Raw genomic sequence first — 11437 nt, forward strand, 5'->3', positions numbered from 1 at the left:
TTTGACCAGCGCTCCAATAAGTGTGAGGGAAGTAGGTACTGCATAAGTTCTTGATACCTATTTTTTAGTAGTGACAAAGCGTCACACTTGTCAAAAATGTCGCAAATTCGCCCCGTAGTGTCACGTTTGCTCTATTTAGAAGACGCCCTCCAAAAAACAGGTACCACTTCCGCAATTTTCCAAACCGCTAATTTTGCCTTGTAGGATGGGGGCTCTACTACAAATTCCTCGTGGGCTTTTCAATGGCCAACTTATTCACAAACGGCTTCGTCCTCCTATGCCTCCACTTCGCTCTTCCTTTATCAGCTTGCGACACCGGCTTGACCCAGGAAGACATAGTTAACATCTACGTCTGCTTCGTGACGGGTGAGTGAGTACCTTCTTTGGAAAAATCGCCAAATTTTGACTACAGGTAAAGCCATCGGGGGGTTTTTATTGTGCAGCATATCAGACAGTACCGGGAAAAGGTGCATGATTTCGAAAAGCTTGATCATCACTTTTGGTAGCTGTTTTGTGTCTGCGTTCTCTCATAACATGTACACCCTCTACCTGGCGGCATTTTTCCTAGGTTCTGGGTGAAGAAACTTCTCTTTTGTTTGTCTTTTTATATCTTTGTCCTTTTAGACTTCAAGCTAACATCGTCTCGGTCAAGATTTATCTGGCGGAGATTCTTCCAATAGACAGACGAGGGTTCTATACGGTACTACCTGACTTGTTTTGGACGGCTGGGTACTTTTCGACCTCTAGTACTACACCGATTTTGCAAAAACCGCAACTAGATGTTTGTCGTTTCAGTTTTTATTTACTACTTCGGTACTACTAGTAGTCACGTAAATGAACACCAAGGGATGGATATGAGGTTGACCTCTTGGCGAATAATATTCGCTATTGGTGGAGGGTTGTGCATCACCATGGGGTGTTCGTCGGCACTTTTGGAACTAAGCCCTCGGTTTTTGCTTTTTCGGCGACGAATCATCACGGCTAGTCTCATCTTGAAGCAGTTTTACGCCATTAATAAGTCGAAATATAGCGAGACGTTCGATGTGAGTACCACTTTTGACAGTTTTTCGAAAAATCGCTCTTTGTAGATACACTCACAGCAACTCGTGGACTTAATCTCCGACTATAACATTAACCTGGACCCAGAACCGGTTGGTATGGTGCAGCAGACCGTCGTTATGATCAAGGTCATGATCCGCCTGCTGCGTCTCTTGCTTCGGCAACCTTTTTTTCGTACCGTCGTCACTGTGAGCGTCGCAAAGTTGCCAACCCTCTTTTGGTAGTACCACAAGTAGTTGGTTAACGATTGACCGAAATTTTAGTCTTTCCGGGACGACGATTTTCCTGTCGCAGCTCCTCACTAATGCGAATCAGACCATCACTGGTGTCAGTTTCATCCACTTGAACCTCGTCACCGAGAAGAACTGCACGACCTCGCTGGAAGAAACCCAACTGGAGTACTTCCTCTTAATCTCCATAAACATTTTATTAGCTCAAATAATCCTGGTGTGCATAATCGATAAATTCGGACGTAAATTTCCCATTTGTAAGTACACAGGACTAGTATGTTTTCGACGTTTATAAATAGCCGGTAAAATAAACGCTTCTGGAAATTTGAGTGCGAATGTTCGGCGATATATTTTAGCACATTTGCACTGTGTGCGAGCTATAAACGAGCGGAGTTAAGTGTTTTCGTTAACTGTGGAAGAATTCTAATGAGCGTTTGATAGCTCGTAAGATACTAGATGGGGATTTATTGGCCGCGAAAATGGGAGAATGATAATGGAATTGTGCGGAGTGGAGAAAAACAAACAGACGTTATGGCCTGGATGAGTTCCAGGCTTTCGCGAGTCTATTAGATGATGAACGGACTGGGCTTCCAGGATTTTTGCTTATATGAACTGATTTTCTATAAACTCGAAACTTATAAACTTCCGAAAAGATACTACGTTCGAAAACTGACAATTCACGATTTTTTTAGTTGCAGGTCTCACGTCGTGTTGTTTGACAAGTTTGATCTTGGCGTTTAGTCGAAATTTTACTGTGATGGCAGTGGCGTCGTCGATTTTTATTTTTGGTTTGACTTTTGTCGAGTCGACGATTTACGTGGTCGTGATCGAATCCTTTCCCACTGCAGTAAGGTATGATTTTTTTTCATTTAGAAATCGAAAAGCTTTTTCTTCCGTTTCTTTCGCTTCAAAAATGGTCAAACTAATTAGAGTCATCTCTAATCAGGTCAGGTCAGGTCGGGTCGGGTCAGTTCAGGGCTCAGTCCTTGGACCGTTGCTTTGGATGGTCTACGACAATCTACTAAGGCTCAAGATCCCTGGAGTGACCCAGATAGGTTTTGCGGATGATCCGGTACTGATAGTTATAGCAGAAACCCAGAATACGCTGGAATAAAACTAAAACTGACTTGATCTGACCTGATCAAACTTCACTTTTCCCTGAGAAGACCTCACAGGACAGACCTGACTCGACCTGACCAGTTCCTGACCTGATCCGACCTGACCAGATTGGATTTGCCGTTTTCTGAAATGACCGGATAGAGCTAACCTGATTTGACCTAATCAGACTTCACTCTTTCATGATATAACCTAACCTGACCAGAACAAACCCGCTCGGTTGTTGATATGACCTGACCAGACCAGAACATACCTGACCCGACGTAACCTCAGCCGATTTGATCGTTTTCCAATCTACCTCCCCTAGTCAGACCTAATTGTTTCCCGATTAGACCTGACCAGACCTGACCACTTTATAATATATGACCTGACCTGACCGGATCGTTTCCTGATATTTCCTGACCCGACGTGACCTGATCAAACCTGACCGTTTCCTAAAATGATCTGACTTGATCAACCCTCACTTTTTCCTAATATGACCTGACCAGATCTAGCCGTTTCCTGATATGACCTGACCAAAACAGATCTGACCTGACCTGATCGTTTTCGAATGTAACTTGACTGAACCTCACCATTTCCTGGGCTGTTCCGAACTTCCCTGATCAAACTTAACCGTTTTCTAAAATGACCTGACCGGACCTGACCTGATCATTTTCTGATGTAACTTGACCAAACATGATCATTTCCTAAAATAACCTGACCAGAGCTGACCTCATTTAACATAAGCAGATCTCACTCTTTCCTGATATAACCTGACTAGACCTAACCGTTTCCTAACATGACCTGAGCTGACTTGACCATTTTATAATCTGATATAAGCGTTTTCTGACATGACCTTCTGGCAGAACTGACCTTTCCTAGTATGACCTGACGCGCCGAGATCTGACCTGACCTGACGTGACGTGATTGACCAGACTAGATCTGACCGGTTCTTGGCGTGACGTGATGCGATCATACTATGATTTGACTTGACCTGACCTGATCATTTCCTGATATTACCTGACCCGATCTGACCTGCTCAAAACCTGACTGTTTCCTAAAATGACCTGATCAGACCTGACTGCTTCCTGATTAGATCTGACTTGCCTTGACCGTTTCCTAATATGGCCTGACCAGATCAAATTTGACTGGCCCGATCTGACGTAATCGATTTCTTAGATAAGGTGATCAGACCTGACCATTTCCTGACCTAATCCGATCTGACCAGATCAGATTTGACTGTTTTCTGATTTAACGTGATCAGACCTGACCTGATTTGATAAAAAATTGCAAAGTAAAGATCGAAACTCTAAAAACAAAAAATAGAATTAAAAAAATGAGTAAGACGAGAGATTAAAAAAAATCGAAAAATTGAAAAGTCTAAACTGAAAAATTTCGTATAATTTGAAGAATTTAATCGGAAAAAGTGGAAAGTTTTAAAATTTGAAAAATCGAGAAATTGCAAATTTATAAACTGGAAAAATTGAAAAATAGGGGACTAATTGAAAAAAATCCAAAATTAAAATGTTTAAAAGTTTTAAAAACAAAAAATTTCAAAATAAATATCGGAAAACTGAAAAATAAACATTTCAAAATTGGAACATCCAAAAATTGCAAAATTATAAGATGAAAAAGTCGAAAAATTGAAGTAACGAAAAATCGAAAACTCGAAACTAAAAAATTCGCACTTGAAAAATAAAAAAAATTGAAATTTGAAGACTTAAATCGGAAAAAATGGAAATTGAAAAATCGAAAAATTGCTAAATTATAAAAAATAAAAATTGAAAAATCGGAGAGTAATTGAAAAAATCAAAAATTAAAATATTTAAATGTTTTAAAACCAAAAAATTTCAAAATAAAAGGAAAAACTGAAAAACTTAAAATAGAATAATTAAAATATCGAGGAAGTAAAAATCTAGAAATTCAAACATACACAGCATTGAGAAATCCAAAAATTTCAAAATTGGAAAATCCAAAAATTGCAAAATTATAAAATGAAATAATCGAGCAGTAATTGAAAAAATAAAAAATAAGATTATAAAAAAAATGGAAAACTAAGTCTGGAACGTTGAAAAATCAAAAAACTTGAAACTGAAAAATCGAAAAACTGAGAAATTGCAAACTAAAAATCTAAACACAAAAAAAAAACAAAAACGGAGTTAAAAAATCAGAAAGATCAAAATTGAAAAATTAATAAATGAAGAAATTGAAAACCACAAATCCAAAAATTAAAGAAAAGAAAAACTGAAAAATCGAACAATTGGAAAAAATTACAAAAATCCAAAAGTCGAAACTGAAAAATTTCGCATTTGAAAAATCAAAAAATTTAAAATTTGAACAATTGAATCGGAAAAAATGGAAAGTTTTAAAAATTGAAAAAACGAAAAATTGCAAAATTATAAAATAGAAAAATTGAAAAATAAAGGATTAATTGAAAAAAATCAAAAATTAAAATATTTAAAAGTTTTAAAAACAAAAGATTTCAAAATAAATATCGAAAACCTGAAAAATTTAAAAAAGAATAATGAAAAAATAGAGTAACTAACGGTCTAAAAATTCAAAAGTTCACAGAATTGAGAAATCCAAAAATTTCAAAATTGGAAAATCCAAAAAATTGCAAAATTATAAAATGAAATAATCGAAAAATTGAAAAGTCGAAACTGAAAAATTTCGCATTTGAAAAATCAAAAGATTTAAAATTTGAAGAATTTAATCGGAAAAAGTGGAAAGTTTTAAAAATTGAAAAATCGAGAAATTGCAAATTTGTAAACTGGGAAAATTGAAAAATAGGGAACTAATTGAAAAAAATCCAAAATTAAAATGTTTAAAAGTTTTAAAAACAAAAAATTTCAAAATAAATATCGAAAAACTGAAAAATTTTGAATAGAATAAGTAAAAAATCGAGAAATTGAAAATCTAGAAAACCAAAAATTCACAGCATTAAAAAATCCAAACATTTCAAAATTGGAACATCCAAAAATTGCAAAATTATAAGATGAATAAGTCGAAAAATTGAAGTAACGAAAAATCGAAAATTCGAAAGTAAAAAATTTCGCACTTGAAAAATCAAAAAATTTGAAATTTGAAGACTTAAATCGGAAAAAATGGAAATTGAAAAATCGAAAAATTACAAAATTATAAGATGGGAAAATTGAAAAATCGGAGAGTAATCGAAAAAATCAAAAATTAAAATATTTAAATGTTTTTAAACCAAAAAATTTCAAAATGAAAATGGAAAAACTGAAAAATTTAAAATATAATAATAAAAAAATCGGGGAACTAAAAATCTAGAAATTCAAACATTCACAGCATCGAGAAATCCAAAATTTTCAAAATTGGAAAATCCAAAAATTGCAAAATTATAAAATGAACTAATCGAAAAATTGAATAATCGAGCAGTAATTGAAAAAATAAAAAATAAGATTATTAAAAAAAATGGAAAACCAAGTCTGGAACGTTGAAAAATCAAAAAACTTGAAATTGAAAAGTCGAAAAACTGAGAAATTGCAAACTAAAAATCTAAACACATAAAAAAACAAATACGGAGGTAAAAAATCAGGAAGATCAAAATTGAAAAATCAATAAATGAAAACCCCAAATCCAAAAATTATAGGAAAGAAAAATTGAAAATTCGAACAATTGCAAAATTATAAAATGGAAAAATTGAAAAATCGAGGGCTATTTAAAAAAAATCAAATATAAAAATTTTTAAACGTTTTAAAACCAAAAAATTTCAAAATAAATATCGAAAAACTGAAAAATTTAAAATAGGATAATTAAAAAATCCAGCAATTGAAACATCCACAGCATTTCAAAATCCAAAAATTTCAAAATTAGAAAATCCAAAAATTGCATAATTATAAAAAGAAAAAATCAAAAAATTGAATAATCGAGGACTAATTGAACAAATAAAAAATAAGGTTATTAAAAATATGGAAAACTAATTCTGGAACGTTGAAAAATATAAAAACTTCAAAATGAAAAATCGAAAAACTGAGAAATTGCAAACTAAAAATCTAAACACAAAAAAAACAAAAACGGAGTTAAAAAATTAGAAAGATCAAAACTGAAAAATTAATAAATTAAGAAATTGAAAACCACAAATCCAAAAATTAAAGAAAAGAAAAATTGAGAAATCGAACAATTGCAAAAAATTACAAATCGAAAAGTCGAAACTGAAAAATTTCGCATTTGAAAAATCAAAAAATTTAAAATTTGAAGAATTGAATCGGAAAAAATGGAAAGTTTTAAAAATTAAAAAATCGAAAAATTGCAAAATTATAAAATAGAAAAATTGAAAAATAAAGGACTAATTGACCTGACCTGACCTGACCTGACCTGACCTGACGTGACGTGATTTGACCAGACCAGATCTGACCGGTTCTTGGCGTGACGTGATGCGATCATACTATGATTTGACTTGACCTGACCTGATCATTTCCTGATATTACCTGACCCGATCTGACCTGCTCAAAACCTAACTGTTTCCTAAAATGACTTGATCAGACCTGACTGCTTCCTGATTAGATCTGACTTGCCTTGACCGTTTTCTAATTTGGCCTGACTAGATCAAATTTGACTGGCCTGATCTGACCTGATCGATTTCTTAGATAACTTGATCAGACCTGACCAGTTCCTGACCTAATCCGATCTGACCAGATCAGATTTGACTGTTTTCTGATTTAACGTGATCAGACCTGACCTGATTTGATAAAAAAATTGCAAAGTAAAGATCGAAACTTTAAAAACAAAAAATGGAATAAAAAAAATAAGAAAGACGAAAGATTTAAAAAAAATCGAAAACTTGAAAAGTCGAAACTGAAAAATTTCGCATTTGAAAAATCAAAAAATTTAAAATTTGAAGAATTTAATCGAAAAAGTGGAAAGTTTTAAAATTTGAAAAATCGAGAAATTGCAAATTTATAAACTGGAAAAATTGAAAAATAGGGGACTAATTGAAAAAAATCCAAAATTAAAATGTTTAAAAGTTTTAAAAACAAAAAATTTCAAAATAAATATCGGAAAACTGAAAAATAAACATTTCAAAATTGGAACATCCAAAAATTGCAAAATTATAAGATGAAAAAGTCGAAAAATTGAAGTCACGAAAAATCGAAAAGTCGAAAGTAAAAAATTTGAAATTTGAAGACTAAAATCGGAAAAATGGAGATTGAAAAATCGAAAAATTACAAAATTATAAAATGGAGAAATTGAAAAATCGGAGAGTAATTGAAAAAATCAAAAATTAATATATTTAAATGTTTTAAAACCAAAAAATTTCAAAATAAAAATGGAAAAACTGAAAAACTTAAAATAGAATAATTAAAAAATCTAGGAACTGAAAATGTAGAAATTCAAACATTCACAGCATTGAGAAATCCAAAAATTTCAAAATTGGAAAATCCAAAAATTGCAGAATTATAAAATGAAATAATCGAAAAATTGAAAAGTCGAAATTGAAAAATTTCGCATTTGTAAAATCAAAAGATTTAAAATTTGAAGAATTTAATCGGAAAAAGTGGAAAGTTTTAAAAATTGAAAAAACGAAAAATTGCAAAATTATAAAATGGAAAAATTGAAAAATAGGGGACTAATTGAAAAAAATACAAAATTAAAATGTTTAAAAGTTTTAAACACAAAAAATTTCAAAATAAATATCGAGAAACTGAAAAATTTTAAATAGAATAATTAAAAAATCGAGGAATTAAAAATCTAGAAATCCAAAAATTCACAGCATTAAAAAATCCAAACATTTCAAAATTGGAACATCCAAAAATTGCAAAATTATAAGATGAAAAAGTCGAAAAATTGAAGTAACGAAAAATCGAAAATTCGAAAGTAAAAAATTTCGCACTTGAAAAATCAAAAAATTTGAAATTTGAAGACTTAAATCGGAAAAAATGGAGATTGAAAAATCGAAAAATTACAAAATTATAAAATGGAAAAATTGAAAAATCGGAGAGGAATTGAAAAAATCAAAAATTAATATATTTAAATGTTTTAAAAACAAAAGATTTCAAAATGAATATCGAAAAACTGAAAAATTTAAAATAGAATAATTAAAAAATCGGGGAACTAAAAATCTAGAAATTCAAACATTCACAGCATTGAGAAATCCAAAATTTTCAAAATTGGAAAATCCAAAAATTGCAAAATTATAAAATGAAATAATCGAAAAATTGAATAATCGAGCAGTAATTGAAAAAAAAATGAGATTATTAAAAAAAAATGGAAAACCAAGTCTGGAACGTTGAAAAATCAAAAAACTTGAAATTGAAAAATGGAAAAACTGAGAAATTGCAAACTAAAAATCTAAACACATAAAAAAACAAATACGGAGGTAAAAAATCAGGAAGATCAAAATTGAAAAATCAATAAATGAAAACCCCAAATCCAAAAATTATAGGAAAGAAAAATTGAAAATTCGAACAATTGCAAAATTATAAAATGGGAAAATTGAAAAATTGAGGACTAATTGAAAAAAATCAAATATAAAAATTTTTAAATGTTTTAAAACCAAAAATTTCAAAATAAATATCGAAAAACAGAAAAATTTAAAATAGGATAATTAAGAAATCCAGGAATTGAAACATTCACAGCATTTCAAAATCCAAAAATTTCAAAATTAGAAAATCCAAAAATTGCATAATTATAAAAAGAAAAAATTGAATAATCGAGGACTAATTGAACAAATAAAAAATAAGGTTATTAAAAAAATGGAAAACTAATTCTGGAACGTTGAAAAATATAAAAACTTCAAAATGAAAAATCGAAAAACTGGGAAATTGCAAACTAAAAATCTAAACACAAAAAAAGACAAAAACGGAGTTAAAAAATCAGGAAGATCAAAATTGAAAAATTAATAAATGAAGAAATTGAAAACCACAGATCCAAAAATTAAAGAAAAGAAAAATTGAGAAATCGAACAATTGCAAAAAATTACAAATCGAAAAGTCGAAACTGAAAAATTTCGCATTTGAAAAATCAAAAAATTTAAAATTTTAACAATTGAATCGGAAAAAATGGAAAGTTTTAAAAATTGAAAAATCGAAAAATTGCAAAATTATAAAATGGAAAAATTGAAAAATAGAGGACTAATTGAAGAAAATCAAAAATTAAAATATTTAAAAGTTTTAAAAACAAAAGATTTCAAAATAAATATCGAAAAACTGAAAAATTTAAAATAGAATAATTAAAACATAGCGGAACTAACGGTCAAAAGTTCACAGCATTCAAAAATCCAAAAATTTCAAAATTATAAAATGAAAAAATCGAGAACTAATTGAAAAAATAAAAAATAAGATTATTAAAAAAATGGAAAACTAATTCTGGAACGTTGACAAATTGAAAAATTAATAAATGAAGAAATTGAAAACCACAAATCCAAAAATTAAGGAAAAGAAAATCTGAAAAATCGAACAATTGGAAAATTATAAAGGAACAAAATCGAAAAATTGACACATCGAAAATTAAAATATCTGAGAAACATAAAATTGAAAACTAGAAAAATTGTAAATCGAAAAATTAAGAAAACGACAAACTGAAACTTTCGTTTCTTCAGTCTCTCGTTTTTTTAAATTTCCAAGAAATTGGAAATCGAAAACTTGAAAAATTGGAAAATAAAAATCTAAAATTAGACCGATGAAAAAATCAAAAAAATCGAAAAATGATAGAATGGATCCAAAAGTAGTAATCGAATGGATAAATTGTAAAAACAAAAAATAAAAAAAGATAATTAAAAAATCGGAAAACTTGAAAAACCGAAACGAAAAATTGAAAAACTAATAATCGAGGAATGAGAAATCGAACAAATCGAAAATTACAATATCTAAAAATTGATACATTGACAAACTAACAATTGAAAACTAAAAAAATTACAAAGAAACGCAAAATTGTAAAAAACGGGTATTTGAACAATTCAAAATCGAGAAATTGAAATATTCAAAATGAAGGAATTTATAAATCCAAAAATTAGATTTGACCAGATCTGACCGTTTTCTAATTTTACATTTGGCGAGACCTGACCTGACCTAACCTGTCTTAACTGTTTCTGACCAGACCTGTCCTACCCTGCCCCATTCAACCACGAAATTTTCCCAACCAAAAACATCATAGCTTTAAAAATTCACGTGAAGATCAGCACTTCTCCAACTCCATCTGTTCGGTAAACCCAGTATATCTCGACTCAAATTGACCATTTTTTTCGATTTTGCAGGGGCACCGCCATGGGCGTCGTCTGCTTCTACACCTACGTAACCTCCTGCATCTGCTACTACGCCCTCAACATCAGCAGCCAGAGCTTCCTCGCCATCCTCGCCGCCGTATTCTTCGGTACGCCCCTCCCAATTTCATAAACACACAAACACGACCACAACAGTAAAATAATCCAAACCATTTTGAAATCGTTAAGAGTATAAAATTTCCCGATATAAACACCCAAAATCTATTTTTACGAATGCACGTGCTCTTGTTGCAATGGACGATGGTACTGGCGATATGTTACAAGAATAACTCGAAGAATTTGTTCGCAGGAAGTTCTTTGCTGGCTTGCTTCGTGCCGGAAATGCGAGGAAGGCCCATGATGGAATGAGCGACGACGAAGAAGAATCGCCTTTTGGGCTAAGGAGAAATAAAATTTTAAGTTCTTTGAGAGTGTTTGGGTTTAAATTTAGAGAGTATCGAATTTGTTTTATTACGATCGACGTCAGCGATCAATAACTAAATACAAATTCCATATTTTACACCGACAAATTTTAAACTATGCAGAGTAAATAAACACGAGTTAAATGGAAAACACATGGCCGGCAGTAAAATAGGACTCGGAATATGACTCATTATTTTCGATAAGTTGAAGAGGAATTTTTTCGCGAGTGTCGACAGAGAAGTTCAAATAAATTTCGAACTGATTACCTGCAACACGGCGCACGTCAATCACGAAGGAATGACCACATAAACATTTGTCGTTTGATTTTCTATTGTAAATGACGTATCTCCTCGTATAGTAAACACCGCTCCTCTCAAATACACACAACTAAATTTAGTAACTCCAGTAA

General features: G+C 31.1%; 1 protein-coding gene across 1 annotated transcript; it reads left to right on the plus strand.

Annotated features, from left to right (window-relative positions):
• The first annotated feature begins 90 nt into the window (after positions 1-90).
• On the plus strand, positions 91-11005 carry LOC135124873 (uncharacterized). Its single transcript, XM_064050096.1, has 10 exons — positions 91-160; positions 205-366; positions 413-575; positions 625-746; positions 796-1043; positions 1089-1279; positions 1323-1546; positions 1982-2141; positions 10600-10715; positions 10916-11005. Exons 1-10 carry the CDS (start codon positions 97-99, stop codon positions 10972-10974), a joined length of 1509 nt encoding a protein of 502 aa, XP_063906166.1. The 5' UTR covers positions 91-96; the 3' UTR covers positions 10975-11005.
• Positions 11006-11437: the final 432 nt, after the last annotated feature.

This window comes from Zophobas morio, unplaced genomic scaffold, assembly GCF_036711695.1.
Source record: "Zophobas morio isolate AGI-343-1 ecotype UQ-CSIRO unplaced genomic scaffold, CSIRO_AGI_Zmor_V1 ptg000008l, whole genome shotgun sequence".
NCBI classification, from domain to species: domain Eukaryota; kingdom Metazoa; phylum Arthropoda; class Insecta; order Coleoptera; family Tenebrionidae; genus Zophobas; species Zophobas morio.

Coding starts and splice junctions, on each gene's coding strand:
- LOC135124873 (XM_064050096.1), top strand. CDS start 97: ATGTCGCAAATTCGCCCCGTAGTGTCACGTTTGCTCTATTTAGAAGAC. Junction 576..624: donor GCATTTTTCCTAGGTTCTGG/GTGAAGAAACTT, acceptor TTGTCCTTTTAG/ACTTCAAGCTAACATCGTCT. Junction 1,280..1,322: donor AAGTTGCCAACCCTCTTTTG/GTAGTACCACAA, acceptor CCGAAATTTTAG/TCTTTCCGGGACGACGATTT.